Source organism: Dermochelys coriacea, chromosome 20 (genome assembly GCF_009764565.3).
Source record: "Dermochelys coriacea isolate rDerCor1 chromosome 20, rDerCor1.pri.v4, whole genome shotgun sequence".
In the NCBI taxonomy this organism is placed as follows: Eukaryota; Metazoa; Chordata; order Testudines; family Dermochelyidae; genus Dermochelys; species Dermochelys coriacea.
In genome coordinates, this window is record NC_050087.2 from 9,530,677 (window position 1) to 9,547,932 (window position 17,256).

At 60.7% G+C, this 17,256-nt stretch overlaps 3 protein-coding genes across 4 annotated transcripts in view; 2 read left to right on the forward strand and 1 right to left on the reverse strand.

The window, feature by feature from the left end:
- MAP2K7 (mitogen-activated protein kinase kinase 7) overlaps positions 1–1,254 on the forward strand; it is a 68,323-nt gene extending 67,069 nt beyond the window's left edge. For both annotated transcript variants that reach the window (XM_043506776.1, XM_043506777.1), the window contains 2 exons: positions 159–337; positions 1,129–1,254. In XM_043506776.1, the coding sequence (XP_043362711.1) occupies positions 159–314 (156 nt within the window). In that variant the 3' untranslated portion in view covers positions 315–337; positions 1,129–1,254. The remainder of the gene's footprint in view (positions 1–158; positions 338–1,128) is intronic.
- LOC122455390 (transforming growth factor beta receptor type 3-like) lies at positions 323–10,695 on the forward strand. Its single transcript, XM_043506398.1, has 16 exons — positions 323–337; positions 1,129–1,254; positions 1,972–2,140; positions 2,389–2,587; positions 2,998–3,142; positions 3,656–3,845; positions 4,319–4,500; positions 4,657–4,818; positions 5,128–5,217; positions 5,602–5,775; positions 6,277–6,597; positions 7,290–7,428; positions 7,832–7,900; positions 8,183–8,293; positions 9,786–9,899; positions 10,370–10,695. Exons 1-15 carry the CDS (start codon positions 323–325, stop codon positions 9,881–9,883), a joined length of 2,190 nt encoding a protein of 729 aa, XP_043362333.1. The 3' UTR covers positions 9,884–9,899; positions 10,370–10,695.
- Positions 10,696–14,495: 3,800 nt separating this feature from the next.
- EVI5L (ecotropic viral integration site 5 like) overlaps positions 14,496–17,256 on the reverse strand; it is a 93,862-nt gene continuing 91,101 nt past the window's right edge. The window contains exons 20-21 of the transcript XR_006278376.1: positions 14,948–15,028; positions 14,496–14,628 (exon numbers count right to left, since the gene is read on the reverse strand). The gene's annotated coding sequence lies outside the window, so the exon portion shown is untranslated. The remainder of the gene's footprint in view (positions 14,629–14,947; positions 15,029–17,256) is intronic.

Below are 17,256 nucleotides of genomic sequence, written 5' to 3' on the forward strand. Positions count from 1 at the left end.
CTGGTTGCGAGCCTCCATCCTCTAACCATTAGACCATTCTGCCATTTCTGGGGGTCAGGAGGTTCCCCTTTCAGGCACAGACCAGCTACCCCCACTTTGGGAACCACATTCCTATGTCTGGCTCCTGCTGACCGGCGCCCTTTCTCTCTCCTCTACAGCTGCTTGGCACTGGGCCCTGTGCCAGGCTCGCCCGCAGTCTGCTCGCCACCCTGTGCTGGGCTTCTGGGAGCGGATCCGTGCAGGCACAGGTTGTGCCAGCCGGGGGCGTTCGGCCTCGGGCCGGGAGGTGCACATGCTCGTCCTGCGGGGGCTAGCAGGGAGGATGAGGGCCAGACAGGTAGGTGGGAGGTAGTGTCCCTTCCCTGTCCTCTTCCAGCCTCACCCTGGGTCCCCCACCTCAGCCCCCTTATCCCCTGCCCTCCATCCTGTGCCCTCTTCCTGTTCCCTCCCCCAATTCCACCCTCTCACCCCCTACCCTCCACCCTTCCACCCACCTTCCTGGTCTCTGTCCTTCCCTCTGCCCCACCCCCTCACTCCCTATCTTCTACCTTGGCCCTCTCATATCTCCTCACTCCCGGCCCTCCACCCTGTGACCCCCAACCTGCCCCTTTCCTCTGCCCCACCCTCTCACTCTGCTCTCCACCCTGCCTCTCCCACAGTTCTCACCCCTTCCCTCCACCCTGTGCCCCCACCCTGCCCCTTCCCTCCGCTCCACCCCCTGTCCCCCTGCCCCTGCCTCCACCTTGTACCCCCACCCTGCCCCGTTCCCTCTGCCCCTCCCCCTCACTTCCTGCCCTTCATCTTGTACTCCCACCCTGCCTCCGGACCCTCCACTCTGTACCCCACAGCCTTGCCCCCTGCCCTGTATCCCACATGTCTCCCCTCCAGTCTGTGCTCCATGCCCCCTGCCTCAATCCTGTCCCCAGCCCCCCGCTACATAGTCCTGCTTCCTGTCGCTGCCATCCCCATCCCAACCCCACTGCCTCACCCCTGCCCCAACCACACTGTGCCTCCCTATAGCCTCCCCTCCCACTCCTTGGTGCCACATGCCTGCTCTGTGGCCCCCCCCCACACCTCTTCCCCTATGTGTCTGAAGCCCCTAATGCAAGGCCCTCTGCTCCCTTCCAGGTGAGCCTAGAACTGGGCCCAGCGCCCCACAGCAGAGCCCCTATCTTTGTGCTCAGCTCCCTAGTGCCTGTAGTCTGGAGCCTCCAAATGTCCCAATTGGCTCTTGGGGAGCAATGGACCTTCCAGGTGAGGGTAGGGGCGGCTGTGGGGCTTTGGTGAGAGTGGCTGTGGGAGGGGAAGGGGGGTAGGGGGGCTGGGAAGGGAAGGCAGGGACATCGGGGCAGCTGGGGGAGGGAGGGGCAAGCAGTGAGGGTGGAGGAGGCATGAGAGGCTTGGGGCAGGTGGGGAGTGGAGCTGGCACAGGTGTGGGGGGGAAGTGTGGGGCCAGCAATGGGGATTGAAAATGGGGAGGGCTGTGGTGGATGGAGGTAGCTATGGCAGGGGCAGGTGAGCAGTGGGGGTGGAGGCAGGCAGTGGGAGTGGTGGAGGGGTGGGAAGGGGGTCTGGAGGTCATTTCTCTGGACTGGAGCCGGAGCAGGGTCCCTGGATGGGACAGTGGGTGCAGAGGGGCAGGGTGGGGGCTGGGGAATTGGGAGCATTTGGAGGCAGAGGAGTTTGAGCCCAGGGGCAGCGAGAGGAGTGGGGTGGGTGGAGCAGGGCTGGGTGAGAGAGGGGCTCTCAGGCCTAGGGGCAGCGGGGGTGGGGGCACAGGTGGGGAGGCCGAGGTATTGATGGTTGGAGGATCCTCCCCTCGACAGTTACCCCTGGGGCTAGGAGGTGTGAGGAACCCAGGAGTCCTGTGGGGGCTGGGAAGCTGTGGTGGGAGTGGGGGGTATGTGGCACCCCACTGGGGGATGGGATGTCCATTCCCCAGGTGACCTCCAACCTTATGCCCCCCGACAGGTCTCCCCGGGGTCCAGAGTCTCAGCCCTGGGGGGTGTCTCTGTCACTGAGACCTGGCTGCCCCAGACCCTCCGAGGGCTCCTACGCTGGGCGCATGAGGAGCACGGCGGGGTCAGCTCCCTGGCTGCGTATCGGGGCATCAACACAGTCTATGTGCAACTGGGAGATGGTATGGGGGGCTGGGGATTGAACCCCCGTGTCAGTGCAGGGAGGGGACCCTGGTGAGCTTGGACTCTGATCCTCATGTCAATGGGGGGAGGGGACCCAGGGGGCTGGGGATTGGACTTCATTTCAGTGCGGGAGGGGACCTTGGGGATCGGACCCCAGCCCCATGTGCCTGAGGGAGGGAATCCCAGGGAGATATTGGGAGATTTACCCCAGGAATCCCCCATTCCTTAAGGGACCTTCAGGGTTAACCCCCCAACCTCCTCAGCCCCTCTGCATTCTCACTCCCAGATGGGGTCTCGCCAGGTGCCTGCAAACCTCTCAGGAACTTCCTCTCCCCGACCCACTTCGCCTCTGACGTCCGACCACGGCCCTTGCGGGGCTGCCTGACCTCTGACCTCCCATGGGACCCCGAAGTTCACGTCATCTTCTCCAAAGGAGCCAGGCACCGGTATGAATCATATATGAACCGGGAGGGAGGGATAGCTCAGTGGTTTGAGCATTGGCCTGCTAAACCCAGGGTTGTGAGTTCAGTCCTTGAGGGGGCCATTTAGGGATCTGGGGCAAAAATTGGGGATTGGCCCTGCTTTGAGCAGGGGGTTGGACTAGATGATCTCCTGAGGTCCCTTCCAACCCTGATATTCTATGATATCAGAGCATCCTCTGGGGTCGGGATTGAGGGGCACCAGCAGAACTGGGCGGTGGGGGGGAGCCCACAGTAAGGTCAGAGGGGGCTTTGGGTCAAGATAGAGGGCCACTGGCAGAGCTGGAGGGCTCTCCAACCCTTTTGTTGCTCAGCCCCATGGCAGGAAACGCCCAGCCTAGCTGATGTTGGGGGGGGGGATCCTGCCTTGTCTCCAGGCCCCCAGCACATCTCACTGTGGAACTCCAAGCGCCCCAAGGCTGCTGCTCCCCCCGGCGGGAGCTGATCGTGGTGCTGAAGAGCGAGGGCGCCACCAGCTGGCTGGTCCGAATCCACCACATGGCTGGGCGCCTGCGAGTCCTGGTAAGAGAGGGCTCCCTGGGGATGGGAGAGGGGTTACAGGGGCCAGGAACAGCCCCCCATTCACATCCCCTCCATGCACAGAGGTTGCTCCTCTTTGACCCCTTCCTGCCATCAGTCTCTCCCCCATGACCCTGACCCTTTGGCCTGATGCCCCATGACATCTTCTGAGCCCTCATGACCTTTAACCTCTGATATGGCTTCTCCTCCCGGCCTCGACCCCCTCTGGCCTGGTGTCCCCTGTTGCCAAGGTGAACCCAGGAGTCCTGGCGCCCAGCCTGGCTCTGCTGGTTCCGAGCCCTCTGGCTCCTGACTCAGTGGCTGGGGTGGAGCTGCCCCTCTCTGGAACTCCCCAGCCACTCCTTGCCCTGACACCTTGTTCACCTGGTGCTGCTCGTTTGTATAGCATTGCCCATGATGCCCCGCTCCAGCCTCAGCCTGATCACCCTGAGCTGGACCACAGTCCGGGTTGGCCTTGGGCTCTGTCACTCTGCCCTGCCCTCCCTTTCCTTACAGGCATCCCACAAGGTCTCGGTCAGCTGCACAGAACCAGAACCAGACCTGGCTCTGAGCAGCAGCATGTCCTTGGGCCTGGCCTATGCCAGCAACCCCATGGCCTGGACAATGGAGCAGGGGCTGCCTGGGGTCACATCTTACACGGAGGCTGAGCAGGTGAACAGGTTCCTGGTCATCGTGGGGCTGGATGGTAGGTGACTCCTTGGGGGGGCAGGGAATGGGCACAGGGTGCAATGCCATGAGATGGCCATTAGGGGGCCCATCTGACTCCGACCCTGCCCTGCCCCCAGTGCGGGGGGAGCTGGGAGCAGCAGTTCTGCCCTGTGGCCCCCGCTCCCCAGGCACAGCCAGACCCTTGGCAGCCCCCAGTGGTTGGAGAGGCTCATGCCCCAGATGATGCCCTCAGGGCTGGCATGTCTGTCCCTCCCAGGGCACCGTCACATCCCAGTGCCATGGTGAAGGGGGAGAAATATGGGGGACTAGGATATAGAGCTGGGCAGTTCTCAATCCAGCCAGCAGGGGGCAGAGTTGCTTGTTCTCGCTCTCTCTCTCTCTCTCTTTCTCTCTCACATCCCCTCACCCTGTTCTCCAGCCCCATTCAGCCCCCATTGGCCCTGTTTCCTTCTTCCCCTCTGCCCCCTAACTCTTTTTTTTTCCTGCTAGGGGACCCCCAGGCTCCCCACCCCTCCATTCCACCCCCCAGACCAGCCAAAATCTCGCCAATGGTCTGGGAAAGGAGCCGAGCGGCCCCGGGAGGCGGGAGCGCTGTGGGGCTGGCGGGAGCTCTGTCTGTGGCGTGTCTGAGCGAGAGGGTGGTTGCTCATGTCAACAAGGACATGCTCCAGGTGAGGAATCCCCTTGTGTAAACAATTCCTTCAGTGCGGCACTAGGGGGTGCTGTGCTGCAGGGAGTGTAGGTGTGGACTCAGTAGGGGGTGCTCACCCCTCGCAGTCAGTGCTGGCTGTATCAGTCTCATAGTCTCCCCCACCTGCCTCGGCCAGGCTGCCAGACTCTCCCCAGACCGAGTGACCCTGCGGGACCCCAGCTGTGCAGCCCAGTCCAACGGCACCCACTTCCTGCTGGAGTCCCCCCTGGCCGGCTGTGGCGCCCTGCGCATCCCAGCCCTAGGCCCCACTTCGGGCATCGTGCGGTACCAGAATGCGGTGAGCTGTGGCATATAGGGGACAATGTGGGGCTGAGTGTGAATGGGAGGGGGTAGACGTGAAGTGAAAGAGTCTAGGGGTCTGCAAAGGGGCTAGTGTGTTAGGGGAGTTGAGGGGACCAGGACAGGGTCAATGGGGGCTGGACGGGGCTGGAGAACAGGGTGACACTGGGAGACTGGAACAGGGGAGGAGTGGGAGAAGTGAGGATGAGTGAGAACGGGAAGGCTGGGGTAAATGGGGTCTCGTCTGATGCTCTCATGTTTCTGATTGTGCTGATCGCTCCCCCCCTCCACTTTCCCCTCCCCCCAGGTGGTGCTCCGGGGCAGCGGGCTAGGGGTAGCGCCTGGGGGTTCCCCACTCCCGGCGAGACAGGCTGAAGATAGCTCGGAGTCCATTGAGGTGGGCAAAGGGGGAGGGGAAGGGGAGGTGTCTTTGGCTGGGCGGTTCTGGCGCCACTGTGGGGCAGGTCCTTCAGGTCCTTTCAGTGGGGGAGGACCTGGGATTGGCAGATTCCCTCCCAAACTATTGGGAGCAGCTCAAAGTGGGGGAGCGTGCTGGGCCCGCTCTGAACCCCCCTGAGCTGGGATGGGGATTCCTGGCTCCTAACTGCTCCTGGCTCAGTGGGGACCAGGCAGCAGCCGTGGGGAGATCGAGAGCCTTGGTAGGAGAGGTGTCCTAGGGCTTGGGAAGACAGGGCTAACTGGGGAGTCTCTGGGACTGGAGTTCTGGGGGCTGGTCCCCATGTCCCCTACACCCCCCACACCCTCTGCTCCTCTCCCACAGTTCTCCTGCTCCTCCCCAGGCCTGAGCCAGCCGTCCCGCTCTGCCAAGCCCATCCCAGATCTGCCTTTCCACCTGGGCCGTGTCCTGCTCAGCCTGGAGGTCTACAGCTCGGAGGCCTTCACCAAGGCCCAGGGACCCTGCACGGTGTCGGCCAACAGCCGCGTCTTTGTGGAAGTAACTGGAGGGGAGAGAGGCGCCATCCAGTCCCCTGGCACTGGCATCCCCCTCCCCTCTACCCCAGCAGGCCTGGGGCTTTGCCCAGTGCCCCATCACCTTGGGAAGGGCAGAGCTCTGAGGGGCTGTGCTAGACAGGTCTCCCCCCCTTCCCCCGGCTAGTTAACCTGCTGGAGCTGTGGGGTTCTCTCCCCCAGGTCCCTTCCACACCCACAGCGGGGTTGCTCCAGCCTCTGGGGCAGAAGCTGTGGAGAAAGTTACAATATTAATTTGGCAGGAGGTCAGATTGGTGGTGTTAGAGCAGGGGGTCTGGGTGTCAGGACTCCTGGGTTCTATCCCCAGTTCTGGGAGGGGAGCAGAATCAGGGATTAGACCCGGGGTGGGTGCCAGGACTCCTGGGTTCCATGCTTGGGGGTGAGATCATGTTTGTGGAGTGGGACCCAGCTGGCCTGAGGTGTCCTGTCTCCTCCCCTCCTGATCTCTTCTCAACCCTCTGTGCAGGCTGCTCTGGCTGCCTTCAACCCCTGGCTCAGCTTCAGCATCCGCCTCTGCTTCCTCTCGCCGAGCTCCTCCTCCTTGCTGGACTCGCCCTACATCCTGGTGCGGGGGGGCTGCCCGGCTCACCCCGACGTCTCCCTGCTCCCACCCCACAAGGGGGCTGCAGGCCAGGCATCGCCCTCCAGCTCCCAGGAGCTACAGCGCCTCAGCTTCCTGCTCCGGCCCCTCTACAACGACTCTGTCCAATTCCTGCACTGCTGCCTGGCCCTCTGCACCCAGGAGCCCCGGGGCCAGGCTGGAGCCTATGGGGGCGCCCTCCCCAAGGTCTGTACCATGGTGCCGGATGCCACCCCTGCTCCAGCATGCTCCACTGTGTGTGGCTCTAGCCTGCAGGCCACTGGGAGGATAAAAGCCCAGCCACCGCTGCAGCAAGGCGGGGGGGTCTCCTTTAGCTCAGACGGCAGAGTGAACTGGCCCCGGTTCTACCCTGGCCTCCAGGGGTTGTCCCTCAGGCTGGATTTCTACCCTGGGCTGCAGGCAATGCTGGGAACACTTGGATTGGCTAGAGGGGAGGGGCTGAGTCCCCCAGGACAGTACAATGGTCCCTGCTAGGGGGGTGCCAGAGGAGGCCAACTCTGCCTGTGGGTTCAACGCTGCAGGGGCTGCTCTGGGAGGAGAATGGAGTCCAGTGTTTACAGAGCCAGGCCCCCTGGCTTCCATCCCCAGCTCTGGGAGGAGTTTGGGGTCCAGTGGCTTGGGGTCCAGTGGTCTTGGCCACAGTTGTGACCCCGGCAGGCAGCTGTGGGGGCTGACTTTCTCTCTGACAAATCAATATCAATCTATAAAGATACGGACAAGCATGGCTGGGCGCAGGAAGGGGGTGGGAGCCCAGGGCTGGGAACCGTAGGGTGGAGGGAGGGGCTGGTGCTGAGACTGGGATGGTTTGGGGGGTGGGGGTGGTGAGGAGAGCATCCAGTACTGGGACGAGGTGCCTGTCTGAGCCTTGTCAGTTTCAGTGTGGGCCCCAGGCCAGGGCATGCACCAGCAACAGCGTGGGGGAGCCGGGCAGTGGGCGGTTCCAGCACACCTTCACCAAGCCCATCATCGTAACGGTGGGGAGCCTGGGCAGAGCTACCAAACCCACCCCAGAAACAGGTGAGACCTGGGACGGGTTGGGGGCTGGTTATGGGAGCAGGCAGAGAGACTGCAACACACCAAGGCCCTGATGCAATTGCCCTGCAGTGCAGCACCCCCTAACACTGGGCTGGGGCATTGGGGTCAGCACCGACTGCAAGGGGAGAGCTCCCCCTTCTGAGCCCCTTCCCTGCTCCCTGCTGCACAGCACCCCCTAGCATTGGGCTGGGACATTGGGATCAGCACTGACAGCCAGGGGAGAGTGCACCTTACTGAACTCCTGCACAGCACCCCCTAGGGCCATGCTGGGGCATTGGGGAGGGTCAACACTGACAGCCAGAGGAGAGCACCCCCTAGAGGAGATCAGGGGATGTCTCCATCGTTCTCTCAAAGTGTTTCTGGCTTCCTTGTCCTCTACCAGCAGATCCCTTTCTGGTGCCCTTTCCTCTGGCTGGCAGGAGGGGGAAGGCGCTGAAGGGAGAGACACACCCTGGTAAGAGATGCCCCCTTCATATCACCCCCTAAGCCCTCTGCTGTTCCACTTGCCTTGCAAGCTGGTGAGAGCACATAGTTCCCCTTGGTTTCAGTGGGAACAGAGGGCATGCTGGAAATCAGGATTCCTGGGTTCTATTCCCTGCTCTGGGAGGGGGTTGAGGTCTACTGGATGAGATCAGGGTGGAGGAGTCTGGGAGCCTGGACTCCTGGGTTCCACCTGCCCCCCCTCTCCCCTCCCAGCACTGGCTCTGCATCCGCTCACTCTCCCCGTTCCCCACAGCTCCCATGCCCCAGGGCCTGGAGCTGCCCACTGTGATGGGCATCGTCTTCTCAGCTTTTGTCATCGGTGTCTCTCTCACTGGGGGGCTCTGGCTCATTCACTCCAGGACAGGTAGGAGGGGCCGTCGGTTGAGGTGGGGTTCAGATGGATGGTGCCCCCATTGATCCAGTTGCCACCCATGTACCACCCCGTCAGCTGGGCCAGTGGTTCCTTCCTAGCCAATACATTTAGGAGTCAGGGTGGGCTTGTCATGTGTCACATGCATGTGGAGGGGAACCAGGGGAATCCCTCTCTGTACCCTGGAGTCTAAAGCTACCAGCATCCCCGGAGCCCCAGGGAAAAGGCCCCTTAACTCTGGGAAGGGATGGGGGAGAGGGTCTTGGAGCCAGAACTCCTGGGTTCTGTCCCAGCCCTGGGTGGAGAGTGGCATCTAGTGGGTTAGAGCAGGGAGAGGCTGAACGCCAGGACTCCTGTTGGGCTAATAGTTAGAGCAGGCTGAGAGTCAACATGTCGAAGGGTTACTGATTCCTAGCCCCCATCCCTAAAACGCCCTTAAGTTCTGTTCCCCTTGGCACTCTGCCAGTCCCAGCCCTTTCTCCTAAGCTCTGACAGCCCTGTTCCTGATCCCAGGATTCACGCTAGGGCCTTTCCTTCTAATGAAGCTTCCCCCAGGCACTCTGTCTTGTGACAAGTTACACAGATAGCCTGCGGGACTCCCTGCGACAAGGTCTAAAGGTTTAGCTGGTGTCAAATAAAACTGGATGTCTGTAGCTAATGAGTGGGGTGGCAGAGGCAGCATGGGATGAATCCAGGCAGCAGATGACACTTGAAGGATGGGAGAGGCAGCGGATTCAGTCTTCACAGGGGGGTAATCCTTGTTCCTTGCTATGAGCTGCTGGAACTTCTTGCCACAAGGGCTCTGTGAAACTCAGAGTTTAGTAGGGTTCAGGGAGGGATTTGATGGTTCTACAGTGAATGAGGATAATCCAGAGACACCAGCGTGGCTGCCAGGCCTACCCTGGGGCACGGGAAGGGCTGCAGTCCCTCTGATTTCCTTGCTAACTCTCCCTTCTCAGTGATGGCTGGCTAGGCAGGGTGGTTCAGCAGTCTGGGCAATAGCCTGGACGTGAGAGGTTAGGGTTCAAGTCCCTGCTCTGGCACAGCTTCCCTGGGTGAACTTGGGCAAGTCACTTTAAAAAAAAAATTGTGCCTCAGTTTCCCCATCTATACTAGGAGGCTAATAGCACATGCCCTATAGCATGTGGGGGGTGTTATGAGGGTAAATACGGTATTGTTCTTGGGCAACTACTACAGTAATGGAGGCAGCTATGTGCCAGAGAGGGGCAATTATTCTAGAGCTGCCACTGCCAGCAGGCCCCTCTCTGCCCAGCAGGGGGCAGCAGCAGATGCCAAGTGGTCACCTAGCTAGTGCCCAGTATTATCCAGGGTGCAGGTGGTGCTGCCGGATAGGGATCCCCAAGCTGTGGCTCCTTTGTATGGTGATCCCTGGCAGTTCCTGCTCGGGGCTGGGCTGGGTGGTGTCCCACCAACTGCCCCCTGTTGCACTCCCAGGCCGTGGTTTCTAACATCCTGTTTGTTCCAGATCCTGCTGAAGTACCACCTCCAAATCCCTCAGCCCCAGCTGTGCCCCCTGCATTGCTGGCGTCTGCTGCTGGTGCGGTCTGCACCCCCCTGGTCTAGGCGCTCAGAGACCCAGGTACTGGGGGTGGCAGGACACACAGCCCTCCCCCCCAATTCCCAGGATCTTGAGCGTGACTCATGGTGAATGAGGGTCCCTCTCTGGCACAGTTATGGGAGCAAGGGGGAGGGTTGGGAGCAGGCGATGCACTGGGGCAGAGTTGGGGATAAGCAATGCAGTGGGGCAGAGCAGGCAGTAGGGACTGAAAAGTGCACGCTACAGCTCAACCTCCCTGTGAGGCTGCCTGGGAAATACCCCCACCCCCACCCCCACCCGTGGAGGAAGGAGATAGGGCCTCAGCCCTGGGTGGGGCCAGGTGTTTGGAGATCCCCCAGCGTGGGTGGGATTCCCTGCCGCAGGGCGGGATGTTGAGCTGTGGGGGATGAGTTGAGCTGTGGTGAATGGTGGAGCATGGAAGGGGGAACAGGAGCATGGGGGTTGATGGGGGGGTGCCCCCACTGACCCATCTATCTGTCTCCCTCTGGCAGCTCACAGGGGCCTCCCTGTCCGTGCTCTTGGTGGGGCCAGTGCCAGCGTATCCCCATCACCACCTGCAGGCACCCGGCCCTGTGGCTCCCAGGATCAGTAGCCAATCGGACTCTGCTCAGCACAGCCAGGGTGGCCACTCGGGGAAGGGCCTCTCCACCTGGCCCGGAGGGCCCCCTCCCTGTGACCGGCGGGCAGCAGGCTTCGCCCAGGCCGGAAGGGGTCCTATGACAGGCCCCATGACATTGGGACTGCGGCACCGGCTGGTTCTTTGCTGGCTGCAGCGAATGTTCATACTTTCTGGGTATAAACGTGACCGTGGAGGATGTGCCGGTGCTGCCTGTGTGTTAATGCTTGCGGCGTCGCTGCTGCCAGGGGCCAGAACGCAGGCTGCTTTCCACTCACGTCCTTTAATTCTCTGCCGGCAGCTGGGAGAGGGTTACAGTGATGGGCCAAGGAGCCATCTCTGCTTAGTGGGGCGCAGGACAGATCTCAGCTCACGTCTCTCCCCTGTGTCTGGGTTGGGGGGGCACAGCCCCACAGCTCAGCCCTCCCTCTCCCCCATCCCAGCCCCCAGGGGAGATGCTCACGTAAGGAGCCAGATGCTGAGAAGCCCCAGGGCAACCGGGCTGCTACTCCCCCCTTGCCCCAAACAGGGCCCCTGACTGTCCCACTGTGCCCACTTTCAGCTATAGGGGAATGAAGGTCTGACTGGCAAGAGGGGGCCACGAAGGGCGGGCAGCTGAGTCCTCCTGCTGGCTGTCGGCTCTGTCACATGGTGGCTGCGGGTCCCAGCACCACCTGCCAGGGGAGGGGGGTGGGGTGTGATAGCAGCTTGGGGGGTGATCTAGGAGCCCCCTCAGCTCTTTGGTTTCTCCTCTGGCCTCCATAGCTCCCCTTGCAAGCCCCACCTGCCTGGCCCCTAGCGGAGGGCACCCAGTGCCTGACCACCACCGGGGCTGCGGAAGAGCCCGTGGGTCTCCTGGTGGCGCCGGAGGTCCACCTTGCGCTGGAAGCCCTTGGGGCAGAGGGAGCAGGCGAAGGGCTTGTGCCCGGAGTGCTTGCGGCTGTGGGTGATGAGGTTGGAGCTCTGGCTGAAGGCTTTGCCGCACACTTGGCATTTGTGAGGCTTCTCACCTGCGGGGGGGAGGGAGAGAGAGAGAGAGGTTAGGTGTGGGGGCTGCAGGAGGGGCTGGGATCCCTCAGGGCTCTGCAGAGAGCCCCAAAACTCACCCAGAGTCCTGCAGGATTGGAAGGATCTAGAGTAGCAGGGCCCCCACCTACCCAGCCGCCCATGGGTCCAGTCCCCCCACCTACCCAGACAGCCGCGGGCCCAGCACAGCCTGGATCCTGCTTGGGCTGCAGTATGGTCATGGGGTCGATGTTTGCAGCCCTGTGACCCCCTTCACCTGCCCTTCCCTGATCAGGCCATCAGGTGGTGCTGTTGCTCCATTGAGTTGCGGAGGGCGGGAGCTGGAGCAGGCACGAGGGACCAGTTTGTGCAGGGCAGGACATGGAGGCAAGTGCATCAAATGTCCCGCTGTTCAGGCTGGCTGCAGATCCCGGCCCGCAGCCCCTACTGTCCCAGCCCTGGGCTCCCACCAGCTCTGCTGGTGCCCCCCCAAGCTGCCCCTGCAACCCACTGCTATCCCACTCCTGGGCGCTGGTACCCCTCAATCCCAAGCCGCAGCTTCCTGCTGTCCCAGCCCTGGGCTCCCCTAACAGCTCTGCTGGAGTCCCCCCAATCCTGATCCACAGCCCCTGCAGTCCTCGCTGTGGGGTTCCCCCCAAATCTCTGCCAGTGCCCCCTGTCCTGGGTGGGGGGAGTCCGAGCCAGCTGCCCCTCACCGGTGTGGATGAAGGTGTGTTTCTTCATGTCGGATTTCTGGTGGAAGCGTTTCCCGCAGAAGGGGCAGGGGAAGGGGCGCGTGTCCGAGTGGATGAGCAGGTGCGTGGAGAGCGTGGACGACCGCTTGAACTGCTTCCCGCAGATCTGGCAGGGGAAACTCCTCACCTGCAGGGAAACCCATCAGCTGGGGCCGGGGAGGGAGGGGGGAGGGAACTGCAGCAACCCCCTGGCCGCCTCCGTATAGCCCTGCCTTCCCCCCTCCCATCTTAGACCCATTGCTGCCCCCTGTCCAAATGGATGCCCATCCAGGCCCCCGAAAGCCCCCCACTGCTGCAAAAGATCCACCTCTAAACCCCCATTTGTATATCAACATCCACCCTCCCCCCCAGGACTCACCCACCTCTGGCTTCCCTTTGCCCAAGCAGGGAGGGGCAGGCTGGTGCTGCAGGCTGCCTGGGTGTCCACACATCCCCCATGGGGCCATGGGGCTGCAGAGCACTGAGCATTTCAGGTGGCTGCCTAGCTGCTGGGTTGCAGGGAGACTCTGGGGGTGGGGAGAGAAAGGAGGTCAACATGGGGAGCCTGCCCCAAATGTACAAGCTGGAATTGGTAGTGGCCATGTAGGGTGGGGCTGAGACCGCCCCAAACTCATCACAGCAGTGACTGAACCCAGCCCCTCCAGTGCCTGGACATTTGCTGGGGCCAGCCTGTGTGACCTGCCTTTGTTCTACAACCTCTTGTGAGTCTGACCCGGAAACCTCACAATTTCCCTCCTCCCACCCGCTTTGTGATCTGACACTGGGGAAATGAGCCCACTGGGCAGCCCCTGGCAGGGACGGGGCTTGGTTACCTACCAGCTCCCTCCACCCAAGCAGGGTGAGTTTCCACCACACAGCATGGCAGCACCTAGCGCCCCTATGGGGACAGAGCCGGCATCACACTGGGGCCTGCACAAAATGCTACACTCCCTGGTCACCCCCTAAACAGACACAGGGTGGAAGGGTAAACTGAGGCACAGAATGGGAGGGAAGAACTCACCCAAGCGGATCAGAGAACCCCGGTCCCCAAGTCCAAGTCTTGTGTTTTGTCCACTAGGCCACTCTGCCACTTGTGCCTGCCCCAGAGACCCCTGCCCAGCTGCACAGGGGAAGCGCAGCACCAGGCTGGGCATGGGGAGGGAGCTTCCCTCAGCTCTGTTTAAAGGTGGGGGCTGGGAATGGGACATGGGGCCTTTCCCCTCTAGGGGGTGCCAGCTCCCATCTTGCCCCAGGGCGGGACTAGCTGGCTCAGGGGGCAGGGAATGGGACATGGGGTCTTTCCCCTTTAGGGGGTGCTGGATCTGATTCCGCCAGAGTTGGCAGTGGCAGGGAGTGGTGCCCGCATGAAGTGAGGTGGGAAGGGTTCTTCATCCAGTTCTCAGGGGCAGGAGCCTCCAAACAGCCCCATTGCTGGCAGTCCTGACGGGGGGGCCAAGCGCTGGAGAGGGATGGAGCTCCCGGGGCTGGATCACGCAGGGAGGCTTCTGCTTCCAGGGTCAGCAGGGCAAAGGCCTCAGCCCAGTCCCTTGGGGGTGGAGGGGCCATTACCTTGTCACAGCAGCTGCACCTGTGTGGTGGCTTCGAGAAGAGCAGGAGAGATCCCAGGAGGCCAGAGGGCCCCTCGGCGTCCCCTCCCAACTCCCTCCTGGAGCACAGTGCTGGCGGCAGGACGCTCTGCACCAGCTGCTTCAGCTCAGGGCTGTGATAGCTGCTCCAGAAGGGCTTGAACGACACATCTGGGGGGCTACTCATGCCTACGGGGAAACAGCAAATGAGGGACTGGGACATGGGGCCTTTCCCTTCCAGGGGGCGCCGGCTCCAGCTGGCTCAGGGGGCCAGTGACTGGGACATGGGGCCTTTCCCCTCCAGGGGGCGCCGGCTCCACTCCGGCCCCAGTGTAGGGGACTGGCTGCCTCAGAGGGTGGGGAATGGGAAATGGGAATGTTGTGTAAGATGAGGTTAGGTGGGTCTCAGTCCAGTTCCCAGTGGGGCAGGTGGCCCCATCACAGAGCTGGCCACCTGCCTGCCACGGCCCCCCAGAGCAAGGCCAGATGGGGGTGAGCGGGGGATGGAAATTGCACCTGGAGAGGGAAGTTGGGGGTGATGGGCTGGTGTGGGAGCGGGAGGGGCTCCCCCAGGGGAGGATGGGGCTGGTTGTGGGGGTTACCTGGCAGGGTCTGACAGGCCCAGCTCTGGCTGAAGTCCGTCTCGGAGGGGGGGCTGCGCCGTGCCTGGCTCGTTGCCCCATCCCTATCCTGCACCCCCCAGTTTGCCAAGACCCTGGGATGGGCTCTGCTCCCTTCCTCTGCACCCTGCCCCAACTCGGGGGGCCAGGCCAGCGCCGGCCCTGCTCGGGGTGCTCCCCAGGCTGGGTCTGGAAGGAGGATTTGCTGGTGAGATTCTCTAAGCCTCCCCTCCAGCCCCAACCCTAGACTGGGCAGGGCAGGCAAACCCCCGGCCTCCAGGTGAGATCATAGGGTGGGGGGAGTTCGGGGATTCTTGCCACGTTCACTCAGCCCCACCCTTCCCATTCCCTGCCCCTCCCTTGCTCTCCAGTAGAGGGTGCTCTTCTTCCCTTGTATACCCCCCTTCCATTCCCCTGACCCCTCCCCCGCATTCTCCTTTTGAGGGTACTCGTTCCCCCACCTGCTGCCCCAGCTCACCTCTTCCCCTCGTCCCCTGCTCCCACTCACCGCCAAGACCCTCCGGTCGCTGCCCCGAGTGGTTTGGGCCCCTCTTGTTTCTCACCAGGAAGGAGCGCGGCATCCTGGCAGCTGCGGGACAGGGAGAGTCACTATGTGGCTGGCCCAGCCACTACCCCTTGGAGCCTGTCAGGGCACTGAGCCAGTTGAGAATGGCCCAGACAGGCCTAACTGGTCCCTGGTCTGTAGCGGGTCCCAGTAGGGGCAAGTCACTAAGCAACCCCTCCTGTCTTCTGCCCCTCAGTCATTCTCTGCAGATGGGACTGGGGGTCAGGACTCCTGGTCTCAGTGCCCAGCTCTGGGAGGGGAGTGTGGTCTAGTGGTATGAGGGGGGGTAGGGTGGGGAAGGACTGGTGGTCAGAACTCCTGGGTTCTGTCTGTCTCTGACTTGCTATGTGACCTTGAGCCAGTCCCTTCCCCTCTCTGTGCCTCAGTTGCCCCATCTGTTCATTAATCTCTGTGAAGTGCTTCAATTCACAGCTCCAGATGCCCTTTCCTGCCCTGGACCTGACAGTGCTGAGGGCAAGGACCAGGCTTTGCATCTGTTTGTACAGCCCCATGCACAAGGGCACCCAATAAACCATGGGGCTGAAGAGTCTGTCCCCAGGAACAATCAGATGCTACCTCACACCACTAGGGGCTAGTCATAATGACACCTGCCTGGCCCCCCGAGAGGCAGGTCAGGGTATCCCATTTAACTGATGGTGAAGAGACTTGTTCTGAGGTCAGGCAGGAAGACAGTGCCAAAACTAATCACAGGTTTCAGAGTAGCAGCCGTGTTAGTCTGTATTCGCAAAAAGAAAAGGAGTACTTGTGGCACCTTAGAGACTAATGAATTTATTAGAGCATAAGCTTTCGTGAGCTACAGCTCACTTCATCGGATGCATTTGGTGGAAAATACAGTGGGGAGATTATATGTACACACAGAGAACATGAAACAATGGGTTTATCATACACACTGTAAGGAGAGTGATCACTTAAGATAAGCCATCACCAGCAGCGGGGGGGGAAAGGAGGAAAACCTTTCATGGTGACAAGCAAGGTAGGCTAATTCCAGCAGTTAACAAGAATATCAGAGGAACAGTGGGGGGTGGGGTGGGAGGGAGAAATACCATGGGGAAATAGTTTTACTTTGTGTAATGACTCATCCATTCCCAGTCTCTATTCAAGCCTAAGTTAATTGTATCCAGTTTGCAAATTAATTCCAATTCAGCAGTCTCTCGTTGGAGTCTGTTTTTGAAGCTTTTTTGTTGAAGTATAGCCACTCTAAGATCTGTGATCGAGTGACCAGAGAGATTGAAGTGTTCTCCAACTGGTTTTTGAATGTTATAATTCTTGACGTCTGATTTGTGTCCATTCATTCTTTTACGTAGAGACTGTCCAGTTTGGCCAATGTACATGGCAGAGGGGCATTGCTGGCACATGATGGCATATATCACATTGGTAGATGCGCAGGTGAACGAGCCTCTGATAGTGTGGCTGATGTGATTAGGCCCTATGATGGTATCCCCTGAATAGATATGTGGACAGAGTTGGCAACGGGCTTTGTTGCAAGGATAGGTTCCTGGGTTAGTGGTTCTGTTGTGTGGTGTGTGGTTGCTGGTGAGTATTTGCTTCAGATTGGGGAGCTGTCTGTAAGCAAGGACTGGTCTGTCTCCCAAGATCTGTGAGAGTGATGGCTCGTCCTTCAGGATAGGTTGTAGATCCTTGATGATACGTTGGAGAGGTTTTAGTTGGGGGCTGAAGGTGATGGCTAGTGGCGTTCTGTTGTTTTCTTTGTTGGGCCTGTCCTGTAGTAGGTGACTTCTGGGTACTCTTCTGGCTCTGTCAATCTGTTTCTTCACTTCAGCAGGTGGGTATTGTAGTTGTAGGAATGCATGATAGAGATCTTGTAGGTGTTTGTCTCTGTCTGAGGGGTTGGAGCAAATGCGGTTATATCGTAGCGCTTGGCTGTAGACAATGGATCGAGTGGTATGATCTGGATGAAAGCTAGAGGCATGTAGGTAGGAATAGCGGTCAGTAGGTTTCCGATATAGGGTGGTGTTTATGTGACCATCGCTTATTAGCACCGTAGTGTCCAGGAAGTGGATCTCTTGTGTGGACTGGTCCAGGCTACTACAGGACAGGCCCAACAAAGAAAACAACAGAACGCCACTAGCCATCACCTTCAGCCCCCAACTAAAACCTCTCCAACGCATCATCAAGGATCTACAACCTATCCTGAAGGACGAGCCATCACTCTCACAGATCTTGGGAGACAGACCAGTCCTTGCTTACAGACAGCCCCCCAATCTGAAGCA